The 15,446-nt window shown below is 38.0% G+C and overlaps 1 protein-coding gene across 1 annotated transcript in view; it reads left to right on the top strand.

The window, feature by feature from the left end:
• LOC128995579 (ankyrin repeat domain-containing protein SOWAHA-like) overlaps nucleotides 1–13,282 on the top strand; it is a 106,550-nt gene extending 93,268 nt beyond the window's left edge. Inside the window, exon 7 of the mRNA XM_054420596.1 lies at nucleotides 13,196–13,282. Coding sequence (XP_054276571.1) covers nucleotides 13,196–13,282 — 87 coding nt within the window. The remainder of the gene's footprint in view (nucleotides 1–13,195) is intronic.
• The last annotated feature ends 2,164 nt before the right edge of the window (nucleotides 13,283–15,446 follow it).

Raw genomic sequence — 15,446 nt, 5'->3', positions numbered from 1 at the left:
AACCTAAGTTTACCCTTGCTTATATGGGTTATCAAGCTATCAGCTAATATAGAAGGTGTTGGTTTAATCAAGTCCAAGACTGCAAGCCATATCTACTAGGAATAATTGTCAGGGATTTTATTATTTTCCGGAATTATTTACTTGCAAACAATCATGTTTGTGTTTTATTATATACTAGCTGTACCCGCGGGCTTCGCCCCGTTTAACTTCATAAGTATTCGCATGGCTCATTCACGTCCTGGTTGAATTTCGTTCGCTAAGCTCACTCACCTTTAGGTTGGAGCTCGTTCGCTGCGCTCACTTGCCTTCAGGTTAGCTCGTTCGCTACGCTAACTCACCTCCAGGTTGAAGTTCGTTCGCTACGCTCACTCACCTTTTGGTTGAAAATTAGCTGTTGTCATAAATTAAAAAAAATAATAATAGTGCTGCACCCTGTTGGTAATCCTTGTAACTTTAATGCTATTGCACATCATAGAACAGAACCAACTTGTTTAATTGAAACAGCTGTTAAGATTCATTAATTCCTTTTAAATATGAAAATTCATAAGATTAACATGGGCAACTACAGAGCCACTGGGGCGGAGCCCAAAAGGGTTTTTGAGATAAGAATATGCTTTAATGTTAATCGGGAATGTGAGCTATCATCATGCCAAATTTCAGCCCAATCAGTCCAGTAGTTTATGCGTGATTGAGCAACAAACACACACACAAACATACACACAAACTCACAAACTTTCAGATTTATAATATTAGTAAGATTTTACTTATTTCTCAATAGTTCGACACTGATGCAAAGTTGAATAAAGTATAATGTACTTTATATAATAAAGCATAAAATGTATCGGAGGGTTGAACCAATGAGGATGGTCGAAGCTCGATGTGATTTAAATGTATGAAATTTAGATTCACCGGGATCCTTCAATCTTTAAGCTGTGATTAAGGATTAATGATTGTCTTATCAGTATTAATAACTCCCGATTGTTGCTCTGGAGTTTGTATTTTAATACTTCGGGATCATCTATAGTATAATATAAAGTTGTGATAGTCATGACGTTCATCTCACCCAATGTCGTTTTTCACAAAACTCGCCGCATTACAAATGTAACTAGAGACATTGATGTTAATGGTGAAGTAATATTACTTCTCTGTGCGACAATCAAGTTGCCAGCGTCCTTGCAGAAGAACAGTGTTTACGTTGTTGGTTATTTGTGGCACTTTGAACTTCGCGTCGCAGCTGTCGCAGCTAGTCTCGTTGTCTTTGGTGCTTTTTGGACAATAAAAGTGAATATTCGTAAAACCTTTAACATTTTGGCCAACATTCTGTACTTATCTTTCTGTGAAATGCTAGGTCAGGTTAGATAAATGCTCTAATCGTCATAGTAACACTGTCCAATAGCATCTCTATAGTTTTTTCCACTAACGAAATCACACCCTGCAAGGTACCCCCCCCCCCTGAATGAGTCACCCCGGTTCCCAGCTTCACAAATCACGCTTTTCTTTGCGGCCCTCATTTCCATAATGAATCTAATTCCAATTGGCCACTAATTAAAACGGCTTGTCGCCCGATGCTAATGAGAGGCCGGGGACCCGTAAATCGGGCGTCGGTTATTTATGACTCCGGCGTTGCCAAAATACTTATTGACAAGCGTTCCCGCTCAAAACCCCGTCCGACAATTACCCGCCAAAACACACGGTTCATCTCATTACCACCGGTTTAATGGTGTCCGCTCATTGTTTTGCCGTTCATAATTCAACCGTGTTTTGCCCGCCGTCGCGTTGTCGGTAGTTTTGTTATTGCGATTAGCCGGTTATATTTTCTGCAAATTAATGCGCTCGTTGATAATGTCGCGCTCGTCTGTCGGTGATTGGGTGAGTGTGCGATTTGGTGCGTCTGTTGCCAGAAAATATGCACGTTTACATTTAAATGCGATTGCGTTATTTAAAATGCAAGGTGATGTCATGTTAACTGTCGGAGCGAGTTTTTACTTTTATTTAGGAGCATTCATTTTAGCAACATAAATAGCTATCAAGTCCCGATTCAGTTTAAAATGAACTAATGTAGGTCAAGTAGAAAATAAAATTTGTGTTTAAAATATTTCAGCTGTCCTATGACCAATGCATGAATAAAAAATAACAAAAATCAGATTCTCAAAAAATCGTAGAGCCATGACGTGTTCTATGTTTTTACCTTGTTCTGTTGTTAAGATTTACACTTGACTACTGGATTTTTTCCCGAACACATTTAATTCCAGTATTCTCCTATACCATATTATACCGTAATACATCTTTACAAAACACAATATCAACGGTCACAAATACTGTACGGATATTTTCTATCCAAGAATGTTTAAGGTCACTTGTATCAATCTAGTCGAAAGCTGTGGAGAGCGTAGTAATAACATTATATGTAACGATCGGTAGCTATCTTATGGAGGTGTGGGTACAAGGGTTACCGTTATACAATAAAGATTACCCGGGCCAGGCTGCATGCACATGTAGCATGTATGTAGCCTTGTACATGCAGGCGGCGACGTGAGCTGGCTCTCAATGTGTTCGTTTCACAATCAAATTAATTCTGCTGCAGATATTGTATACGTCGATAAATGGTAGAAGTATAAAACGTGATCGCAGCATAGAGATGATAGGTAGTTGTGTGGAATATATTCAGAAATGAAACATTAAATATACGTTGATGTGTTGCATGAAAAAGTGGACAAAAGAGACATTTGCTTTTAGTGTGCAATTTTGATTAAATTGTAAATAAGTACTATTGTGTGATGGGAAAAGTGCTTTTATGTATAGAAACTGCAAATTGACCATAGTTTCTAATCGATTTGTCGTACTTGTAGACAAATAAATCCATGGACAAATTGACGAAGTTTCTTCCCGGTATGTATTGTTGGTTTTTATATCCAATATTTATTTGTTATAATTTTAACGAAATTTAACCTACGAATATTTTATCAGAAAGAAAACTATTCTATCGAACTGCTACGTCTTGTTCTGGAGGCATTATAGCTATGGAGTAAAGTACACGTAATATATATCATCCTCTCGTAAAAGATATAATTTTCATCAACGTCCTCTCGAGAACGTTAAACAAGAATTAAAAACTTAAAAAAATACAAGAACGACAAATTTGGGAACTGCAAGTCAAAACTTTCTATACTATAGAAATTGCTGTTATATTCAGTAAAAAAGATACACTACATCCACACTAAATTTTACACTATCCTTGCGTTTGTGTTCAACTTGAAATTCATACACGAACACTATTGTAAAGTGAGTGATTCAATTATTCTATATCAATTATTTCTATATTGTATCATTTCGTATTGTTTTGTGAACTGGCTTTTCAGCATGGAAAGGTAAAAGAAACCTTGAACGGACGAAGAGTGTACTGCTGCACTTGTAATATCAAGGGTAGTGACGTCAGCGCGTTTGTTAAACACTTTGGCAACATCACCGCGACTCACCCTGTGTTGATATTGTGCTATTTAGCCATACTGATATTATCAGCTGAGATACGACTGGTAGGCAGCAACCCCCCGCTGTCCACAACTTTCAATTACTTATGTCTTTATTCTACGCCCACGGCAGAGCATTGTCCAGCCCGGCCCCTACTGTCTCCAATCTGGCTTATCTCGATTTTGGGAACCTGAATCTCATAAACTGTGGGCCGGCCAGAGAGAAATTTGAATTTTGAGTTGGGCATAATAAGTAAGGAAATTATGGGCGAGGTAATGTCTGGGCGATATTTGGGTCTCACAACTTAAAAGGGATCTAGGAGTTTTTCTTGACATGATATTGTCTATAGCTCATGTAGCTCGCAACCCACCGATCTGTAGCTCCTGCGGGGAGCAAACATTGCCTTCTCACTGCATGAAAGATCCGAGACTTACCACTGGGTCAGATTTATATTTTGTTAACACTCTACATATGTTTATTTATTTATTATTAAAGAGGAAATATGAAAGTAATATCATAGAACACACTCTACACATTCGCCATCCTTATGGACCGTCAGAACTCCCTCCAATTACCCACTGTTCCCGCCATTTCTGCAGTCTCGCACACCGCGCCAACCGGTCTATCGGAAGGTGGCTGTGGACTAATTCCACCAAACATAAACAAAACAAAGGCGCAGTGAACAAACATAAATCCGGGGCGAACGCCTACAAGTCCTCGGCATTCTGGACATACATTAGGTGCGCAGATAAGTGCGTTTGCTTGTAGATGAAATAGCGGTAGTGACAAGGTTGGCAATTAGTGATCTAGTGATTTGTAAAGTGGCCTTCTCCCATTGTCCGCCATATGAGGGTGTTACATTCCTGGACAGTGGTGTGCTCCAACTCAGGTTGTCAGGACTCGGGTTCGAATCTTGCAGTTGAGCAGTCTGTGTTTTTAAGAGGTTGGCGTTTTTTGAAGGTGCGTTTCCATGTCGACCTGGACACCTGCAAACAAGGGGGTGAGCCAGTAAAGTACAAGGTTGAAATGAATACAATTTATGTGGGTGTCGTAGGATAGGCCTTTGTAATGAGTGTTCATTTATATTAGTCAATTATTTAAGCAAGAACAATATATATCTATGTTGGTCATTTCTCAGATTCGTTTTCAAAATAGTATGCAGAGTTTTTGTTTGGGGTAGCCCAATGTGCACGAAAAACGTTCGCCTTTTTAAATCCTTTCTGTAATCGTTTTGAATCTTGAGGGATATTTAATAGAATGAAGCCATCTAAATTTTTCAACCTGTACTACTCAGCATTACTCTTGAACGGCGTCCTTGCTATCCCACTTCTCCTAATCCCGCTATAAACCTTACTCAATTCTTCTATATTACCTTCATAATTGCCCCAGATCACCTGATGCTATAATCTACTCTGATTCGCGATGATATCCATCAAGTTAACACTAGTGGTCCTCTCATCACTTCAGTAAAAGCGCCCTAGATCACCTAACGACTCTATCCTCATCCAGTAGTCGCAATGATCTCCTCAGCTTACTCACCTTATCCATCTTGTCCTTATTACAGGTCGTAACATTTAGAGCGCCAGCTTCGTCATTTCACAATCGTCTAGCGCACTCAAAATTGTGGCAACTCACTTCTCTGAGAGAAAGTCTCTTTGGTTTCGTTTGTGTATGTTGGCATTAATTTTAGGTTTAGAGTTGTTTGAGTTTAAACCTCGTTTGATTTTTCAACGTAGACTTTTGTATACTAAAGTAGACGCCATCGATATGGACCAGCTGTTGTCAATTCATAATTCTGACAGATCACCAGAGTGAGCTGTAGTCACAGTTCTATTTCCTCCCGAAGTTTGGATACTGCTCAGATTTATGGGAAAAAAGAAGTTAATGTTTATAAAAAGATAGCCTTCGGTTATGCTAAAAGGTGGGTGTACTATAAAAGAAGTCATTTATATCAGCTTACTTTGTCTGTGATTCGATTCATCTGAGTTTCTTTATATTCTAGAATTTGCCACATAGTCAACATGGATATTGGGTGTCTTGGACACCTTTTCTGTGTAAAACCTTAAAAAAATAGATTACAGTACGTTGTTACTTTTGGGTACAATTAAATGGTGGGGCCCAACTTCTACATCTCCATTATCAATTCCCATTATAACACGATGTACAGCCGTACAGTGTATTATGAATCATAGGCCCTCAGTTTATCAAATGATGGGACTGTGTCAATAAATTGCAGAAGCGATATTCAACGTGACTAACTACATGTGTTTTCAAAATTCTAATATGATATTGGAGTAGTCAATATTTATTGTGTTGGTGTGTTGCTAGCCTAGTAATCGGACTGCGGTATGAAGAGGATGGGTTCAGTTCCCAGCATGTACTAAAAATTCAAGATTCAGACAGCTTCTTCAAAAAAACGTGTGCGATTCTTGATTACAAAATTCTACTAAATATCAAAAACTATTGTACAATGACCTACCGAACTAGAAACCCATATCGACAAACCTACACCAGCACAGTGTGTAAATATCGGAAAGTAAACAGTGAACAGCGCGTTGTAATTCACCCGCGCCGAAACCATAAATCGCGACGGAGCCGTGGAACTCGAAAATCAAGAGTCTCGGTGGTAATTTACTGCCCGATTTACATAAAACCCCTTAACCGTCCTTGGAGGATTTACGAGGGCGAGATAGGATCGCGAAGATGCATCATATTTGGCCACCGCAGCCCAGGTCCAGGTATGCAGTACGGAGACAATGGGTGATAGCATCTCCGGGATTGAGAGAACAACATTGAGAGGGCGCAGGTTTATGTGGCTGCGCCGCTCTACGTTACCGACGACGGTATAGCTCGCCGCCTACCTCAACCAATTTGTTCTTTATAGTGGCTCTAGAGATAGGGCTGAACAATGGTACTGCGTTACCGACTGACTTAACTCACCGGTAAGGTTCGTTTGTTGGCGGTGTTCGATTGCGTACATCAATAAGTAACCGATGTGCTGAAGCATAGCCTCCTCTAACTCTAATACAAGGCCGCGGCGTTGGTGTGTGGCAACGTCGCACCGGCCGACCTATGGCCATGGTGATAACAGTTACAGTATAACATACTAGTAAAAATAAACATCGTGGAGAAGCTGTATGATAGCATAGCCATAGAATAGCATAGCAAGAGCCATAGCATAGCTGTTCGTGCAACATAGCCGCTTCGTTTGGCCGGGGCCGCGGCGTTGCCAATTTTCTCTCGCCGCTACCTTCTATTGGAGAAGGTTAAAATCTCTAAAGTGTTAATAGTGATTTTTTAGTTACGGTAGTGGTAGCAGAGAAAGGAAAAAAACAAGAGGTAAATTTGCATAAACAATTTAATTGCATTGAGAAAATAAAGTCAGTCGGAAAAAATGAACAGTTGTAAGGAAAAAAAATGGAAATATTTAGATAAACCGAAAGTAGTTGTTTTAGTCTCCTATTTTAATATTATGTCAAATTATTTCACAGTGTTGTACATACAATGAGAATATAAATATTATTATATTAAACAAATCCCCTTCTTCTGTACCCATTACGATAATTAACTACTGTATAATCAATTATAATACAGGGTGGTAATAAAGTCCGAAGACAGTTAAATATTTTAAAAAATAATGTAGGTAGAGCTACAATATTTGGTACAAAGTTACAGGGCATAAAACTCTATTTTAACACATATTCAGTGATCCAATAACTCTTCAGGGGGACGGCCCACAAGAAGTTGGAAGAAAATCTTAAATGGAAGCATACGTCAATATGCACATCAAATGAAAGGTCTTTTTTAGTAGAATACAAAGCCGCAAACCGCACTTCAAAAGGTTGATCCAGCGCAAAATGGCAGATGTTCAAATATTTTCAAATTAGCCAATTTCTTTAAATTAAAACACTATTTTAAATCTTTAAACAACTGTTATTTTTTAACGGATGGTCATTTTGAAGTGCGGTTGCCCCTATTAGTGTAATAAACCACGTTCCTACAAGCCAATCCACCGAATCTTCACTCCGTTTTTCCTTTTTTCCCGGTCGTTACGTAATCATACAGATTACCCACATGTTCCCGTGTAATCGTTCTAAATCAATTTAAAGAGGGAATCAGGTTGAATTATAGACCGCAATGTATAATTTAATGTAATGTAAATTCCCAGCGTCTTAGTAACAAATGAGTGCAGAACGTTTAGCGAATGTGGCAAAAACGATGTAACTGATTTATCCGACACGTCAGCTGACATGATAGTGGATATATCAAAACATGCTGAGTATCTGTGGAATTCAGATATGTAGATAGCCTTGTTACACGGGATTCTAGAAAATGAGAACATAGTAACAAATACAATCAAATATAATCAAATATAGTTTTCACTTAGGACCTAAGTGCATTACCATGTGGTCAGATTCGTCGTTTCGTTATAAAAGTGATTAAGTACATCTGAGCTGAAGGAAAGGTTTCAAATCCTACTAAAAACCAATGTCTTTGTGTTGATGTTGCGACGCAGTGGTTCAGAGTTCATCCTAAGTGCTCGCCTCACAGTTAAACGGTTACCGGTTCGATTCTGAGAAAAGTCAGAATTTTTTATGGTTCGAAACTGGACCCATTGTCCTTGATCATTGGGCTTTTAATAAAGGCTACGTCAAAATTCACCAACATTTTTGGGGTCGTTTCTAATGTCCAAATTCACCAACTTTCTACCTGGAGCAGGTAGCCTACGATATTTCTCCCGGTGGGCGGGGAAGGAATTCCGAATAGTTTGCCCTCGCCTGCTCCGTCTCGTCTCGGCGAGAGTGTACTGCTTAGCCCTAATAGTACTGTTTAAGCTGTGATTGTTTCAGGCAGCTTTAGGTTAGGTTAGGTTATGTTTGGTTAGGTTTGGTTAGGTTAGGTTAGGTTTGGTTAGGTTAGGTTAGGTTAAGTTAGGTTAGGTTAGGTTACAGTACACTCTCGCCGAGACGAGACGGAGCAGGCGAGGGCAAACTATTCGGAATTCCTTCCCCGCCCGCCGGGAGAAATATCGTACCTGCTAAAGGTAGAAAGTTGGTGAATTTGGACATTAGAAACGACCCAAAAATGTTGGTGAATTTGGACCTGGCCTTAATAAATGCTCTTGCTGAAAACCCAGATATTAGTCAACACAGCTACACAGATCATTTCACTCTAATCTACACCCATCCTTCACTCTAATTCGGGCTAAAATACGCATCTAGGTGGTGTCCTCTTTCTAAAAGAGATATGTTTGAGGCGTGAAGAACGTCTAGTCATTTGAGCACTCCTATAAAATTTCGACAGTATATTTTTAAAACAGCGGATTTTTTATTTGTATACAAATTGCATATTTTCCATACATATATCAATCTTCTATACACATAATGCATTATCTGTAACACCATCTTTTCATCAATTCTTCTTAACCGATTTCAACGATTGAGGTGTCTTTTTAACGCTTATGATCTAGCGCAGGGACGAATTACAATTAAGTAGATAATTTACTTTAGGGTTATTACCCCTTGGCTTTGATTTGTTCCTAGAATGTGCCTTCAACTGTTCATGTTTTGCTCAACAACTTGATTTGAATTGTAATTTAACAGCTCTAACAGTTAATACTTTCAGTTGGACTTTTAACAGTTAATTCGTAAACAAGTCACAACGCAGTTTTTGGAAGTGACATTTAAGTAGGCTAGTTTTATCGATAATTATAGCTTGATTCAGAGAGGTAAATATCTTTACCTCTTTTATGATAACAGATGTACAATCAAAATTTTTTAAATAGTATTGTTATTAATATTATAATTGTTTTGAACAAACATTTTTACACACAGACTATGTTTATGACAACGTTTTTCTTGGATGTTAGTTTTTAAGCTTCGAAGAGAGACGAGTTTTGAGCTATATTTAAATGCACAACTACAGCACGGGCCGATCTCGTATTAATACAGAAGCAACGAATACGATAATTAATTGTCAGCTTCTACACATTCTATAAAGCCTAGTCCACACATGAGACTGAGTCGGCCAACTGTCTGCCGACCACAGACAATGGAATGCTGCCGACTGTCCAAGTTTCCGATGTGTTTTGCGTCCACACTAGCCAGTCAGTGTTTCCGTGTTTGTTGGTATGGTGACCGAGGAGGACGCAATTATATCCTGTGTGGGCTTCATTTTTCTGAACCATGGGCCTAATGTATCTAGGAAGAGACGATGATGGACCCAACCTCGAGAAAGGTTCGTACTACGGTCATGCAAGATTTTGAATTTCAAATAGAATCGGTTAACCATCAATCAATTCAAGACAGCAATGCAGTATTCGTTTTTGCTTTCTCCCCTTACACATAGAAGCTATGGTATAGTTTTCGTCAACATTTTCGAGTTAATTAACAGAACCTCTAGGAGACTCCCTATTCTCCCCTTTCTCTGGTGTACTTGGGGATTTCTACAAAATTCACGACCTTTAGTGAACACAACGGTATTATGGAGAATATTCAAGGGGATTACTCATTACCTGTAAACTCATAAACACAGTACGAAATAAAGTTTTTAAGTTGTATTCCTATTTTGCTGGTACATAGTTTATTAAATCCTCTTTAAAATATCTCCCTGCCTTCGCCATATTACTCATAACTCATCAAATTGCTTCAAAATCGTTCGGAATCAATATTAAGATTAATCAAACTAATCTTTAAGGACTTTTCATAATTTTACTCTCAAGTATGTTGAAGTGATGATATTTTTAACGGGAATTGACTGACGGCAAATGTGGTAGTGATTTATTGTTACAAATATAACATTTTAGAATATTTTATGCACAACCATCTCTTGATGAAGCAGCCATGTAAAGAATGCATGTGGACAATAGAGTTATTGGGTAGACGGTGTGGTATGAAGACAGGAGCGGGCTCCAGCGGTGCACCCGTTTATAATATATTTCTGTCTGGTCAGAATGCGGTACGCACCTGTGCTGGGGACAGGCTTATACCGACCATTTGCCGTCCTTTTGTCTCGGTTCGCTGCAAGATGTTGGACAACATTAATGTTAAACAGTGTTTGTGTTCACATTTTGCAATTTGCCTTTCAATGTCAATTGTTGTAATAAACGTTACACATGTTTTGTATGTTTTACTATCAATTTGCACTCTAGGATTCCACGGCCAAAGTAGACGTCGAATATTTGTCTTCGGGAGAAATTATCAGGAAGGTTGTTGAAATGGCGAAAACACTAGCCGACGATTCGGATACGTTACTTTTGAGATATTCTCCTGTTATTCAGTTATTATAATATCTATGTTTATGTATTGAGTAGTTTTGAAATTTATTGTCTAATCACTCAGGCAGTAGAGAGGTATTTTAGATTTGAAATAATAAACATATTTCTACAAAAAAAAAAACCAACTTAAAATGATTAAAGAAATCATGTGTTAGGAGATACGGTCTTCGAATCCTGTTGATTTCTACTACCGAAACATTCTTTTGCATGTGCTGTTTTCTTAGTTTGGCTACCACCTCCTTCGATGAACCACAGCATTTTTTAAACCCCTGAAACCGTTGATTCTCAAACCTTTTCAGAAAAACACACAGAGTACAGGAAAATAAAGTTATAACGCCGCAAAACCCCCTTACAGGTTTACATTATCTTTTGGTACCCAACGACAGACCATCCCATCGGTCCGATCGGTCGCTGACGAACCATCCCAGAAGAGAAACAAGGTGTAGACAATTCTGTTTGGTTTTGTATGCGTTCCAACCGATAGGAACAACGTGTGATTTTACAGTAACACCAGGTTGTGGCGGACGTCACTCTACAACGGTCCGAACAGTTTCTACATTATAACAGCGGCGCCCCGCAAACCACGACAATTTGCCGCTATTTAAGTGAAAACCGGCCTCGGTAAACGGTGAATCATTACGAACGAGCTTATGAAGAAATAAATCAACGCGTAATAGCTCAATTTTCCCGAACGGCGCGATTATTTTTTATTATTTATAATTTTAAATAAACTATTTTCCTCGGACGGTCCAATTTGTCGGACGGATTCAATCTGACCGCGGTGTAAACGCGTGTTATTATGCGGCCCTCGCTCGTTATCCGCCATTTAAAGTTTTCAATTATTCGGAGCAATCGGACGCGGGAATTTTGTAAACAGATTAGTGTAAACAAGGACGTCGGTGAACCCCGTCGTCCGGCCTGTGGTAATGGCTGTTTAATAGGACGACGCTGCGCTGCGTTGCTCCAGTAGCACGCTCCAAAGCGATGTTTAATGTAGCTGCCGTAACAGCGCAGCGACGTTAACGATAATGTTTCTACGTCTGCCACTTATTGTTGATTGTAGCAACTCTATTTCGTTTACTCTACTTGATCGCCGGCTTCCGATGATGTTGATTAAGCCGTGCGCGATTATGTTTGGCGGTAGAATTAGACGGTGTTGAACGGGGACTTCCGATGAGCAGGTGGAAAATTGTGGATTTGATTGGGGTATTATCAAGATGTTGATGTTATGATTCTGTTGGGTTGTATGTTTTAATTTGGTCCGAAAACTTCTAGTTGGCATTTAGTGTTGCTATTTAATGATACTTTCCAACAGGTCGGCGTTAAAAGTAAGCCTCTTTCAACACATCGTAAAACCATAGATTAAAGGAGTATGTCTACTCCTTTAATCTATGTTAAAACTAAGACAGGTCGCACACAAATATGCTTATTGCTTATAGCATTGACTAGACTAAGTGACTGTAGAAATGTGCTCCGTGCTTATTATCAAGTTGCTGCGATTTTAAGCAATCGAAAGGCAATAGTATATCGTGTTAATGGTTGATCTCTTATTTATTTCTACCATAACAGTATATCAGAAAAGGCATACACTCGATCGAGCAAAATAGTAATCCACCACAGTCATAACTTTAAAATTTCATCGTGAATATAAGCTATGGGTCCAAAGAGTGTGAGTGTGTACCTAAATAAGTGATTTTTTTTAATTATTGACGTTTGATTTTTTTTAATTTACTTTCTACTAATTAGGCCCAACTAAAGTGAGAGTTTCTCACAACTTGAGATGTTTCACTCCGGCGACCGAGTGACAGTAACCAGTCGTGGGAACAGTGACAACCAGGTCACCGTTGCAACGATCGTGTCAATCGTTGTCACAATTAGGCGTATGTCAGCTTATCAGTCAATGTTTTCATGTACATTTAATTTGGTCCTTATTATAAGATCTATCATTGTGTGGCTATCATTAACGTATTACATAGCTTCCTGATTTAAGTACACCTTTTAAATACAGGCATTCGTAAAAAAAATGGAGAAATACAGTACATCGTACACAGATCGTGTTAGACAAAAGTGTGTCAAAACGAAATCGAACATTTGGTCAGAAGTACACGCTGTCTGTAGGAGTACAAGCTTTGCTATTTTTAACCTGTTTTATACTTTACATAACTAATGAATGATGTGCTGTTCCTTTTTTATGCACTTTATAAATATTCACAGTAAGTGTGAAATATAAAAAAAAACTATTTTCATTGTTATTTTCAACTTTTTCATAAATCGTAGAAATTCATTAAAGCTTCAAATACAGATTTAAAATATTTCTCTATTTTGATTTTGAAGCCCTTCATTAATCACCTAAGTTTTACATTTGATCTCAGTTATAATTGGTGTTTATTGTGTGTATCATTTTGCTAATGATATTAATTATTCTGTTTCATGTGCTGTTTGGTGGTGCAGGATGTCAACGTAAGTACAGTATATACACATCCAAACAACAATATTCATACAACAACAATATTTGAATATCCATTTGTCACGAACTAACAAATTATAAGTTACTGTGACAAATAAGCCTCTTAAGCTAAAACCTGCTGTTAATAATGTAAAGACTTTTTAGTGGGGTAGCACAAGTAACTCAATACTGAGCTTGCGCACATTGTGCACTCGCTGTAAGGAGCAGTAACATGATACCTCAGTGAAAATTGCAGTGGACTTCTACTTGAGATGTATTTCTATTCGACAAATTGTTGGGTACCATCGTGGCACTAAGTATGATGTTTAAGGGGGTTTGAAGAAGTGTTCTTGTCAATGGTGTTGTTATTGTTGTTGAAATGTCTTTCAGGTAACTAAAATTAGTTTAACAAGTACAGTTGTTATATTTATTAAGTATACATAGGTTGCATTTTTTCAAAACCAATTGTATTACCTATTTTGAGGTTAACCATACTTGGCAATAAAGTTTAAAAAAATCTTTACGTTTTAGGACAACTGCAAACGTAAAACTGTTCCGAAATCTTAAACAACTTGTTTAAACGTATTATAAAGATAATTCTACGAAAATAAATCACTTGAATCGCTTACTTTTTATGTGGTTTATAGATCAGAGTACAATAAAAGGACGAAAACTTATAATAACATTACTAGTGTACTTATATTAGATTAATTACAACAAAAAGGTAATTTTAACATACACTTCATTTTGTTTTAGCTCTCCCTCTACTCATTAGCACGATTTTGTTTTCTTGTTTTTAACATCCTTGTTTTACCCTTAGTGAAAATTGGCGTATAATTAAAAAGATTACCAGTGGAAATTTGAAAATTAGTGTCAAACCAAAAGTCCACCTCTGGAATACAGCGTCAATACGAAGAGCGGCTAGACGCTTGCATGATGGATTTCGTTCAATAGATTGTCTCTTGATCTCTTATACTGTACTTACCAAGCCGTTTTTCGGGTTTTATTTGATCTTCTCCGCTTCGATAATTTTTATTTCTTCGCCTCTATTTTACTGTCTCTAGTACCATCTACCTATTACCCTACTATCACGTTGTGGTCTCTTCTCTACCACCAATCCATTTCCCCTCTTAAGTTTTATTGTTTTCCCTCTACTATTGACTAAATATCTACACTTCTGCAAACATCAATTGTTTTTACCCATACATTGCTCCACCTACCACCAAGTCATTCCTCTTACGTTTTACTGTCCATTCTTCGTCCACCAATGTGTCATTGTCTCTTTACCAACCACTTAGCCACTACTCCACTATTGTTTTGTTTTCACATTCTCTCTTGGCACAGTTGTTGGTCTCTGTGTTCCGCGAACACTTGACTTATATTACCGCACAGTTGTCACTTCAGTTATAATTGTTAGTCCTCTAGCTGACCGCGATTTATGGTTTCTTACAACAGTCCGCTTGCCGATTGAAATATTGAGATTTGTCTTAGCATTTAATCGATGATTGTGCTTAACGACCAACCGAAAATTGTTTTACAATTGATGTTACTTGTAAACAGTTGGTTGAAAAAATGTGTTCTTGAATTTAAAAGGGTACATTTTAAATTTAGGTATGTTATGTACAAATCTATTGACAAAACTCCATCGTTCCGAATACAAGAATAGCTCACCCACCGATGAAAATAACATAGAATCTAACCGCCTTTAATTACTTGTTGTACAGGTTTTTTAAACGCAACCCAAATTACAAGTAAAACGCTTTAACTCTAAAAATGCCCACATTTTGGTATCCCTGTATTTTTATTACCAGCTGAATTGTACTGTTCTACTTTTCTGTTTGCTTATTAACTTTTTAGTTGTTTGCATTTACTATCATAAAAATGACCTCCTTGGGCTCTTAGGTAGTCTCTATAATTATTAAATCTAAAATTTTTTTCAACTGAACACCATTTTAACACAATTCGTATTTTCCACCTCCAAAAATACACGACCTCGTTGAAGTCCTTAATCAGTTCCGCGTCTCGATTCTCATATAAATTTCACCTTCTTAAAACATCTGAATTCCATATTTTCAGCGAGAAACTTCACATTTCCGCGTGGCGGGCAATTAAAGACTTCACACGGAGACGGTCAGCTGATCTAACAGTGATAGATAACACTCCGACACGCACACACACACACACGCAGGGCTCTTATCAGCTGATCGCTCACTTACCATTGTTAGTTTTTCTGATTTGGCCCTCGTTTTGTTATCA

This window comes from Macrosteles quadrilineatus, unplaced genomic scaffold, assembly GCF_028750875.1.
Source record: "Macrosteles quadrilineatus isolate MER2022 unplaced genomic scaffold, UCM_ALF_1.0 Scaffold_5__1_contigs__length_97177068, whole genome shotgun sequence".
Lineage (NCBI taxonomy): Eukaryota > Metazoa > Arthropoda > Insecta > Hemiptera > Cicadellidae > Macrosteles > Macrosteles quadrilineatus.
Note: the sequence above shows the minus strand (reverse complement) of the source record. Positions and strands in the feature narration are given on the sequence as shown.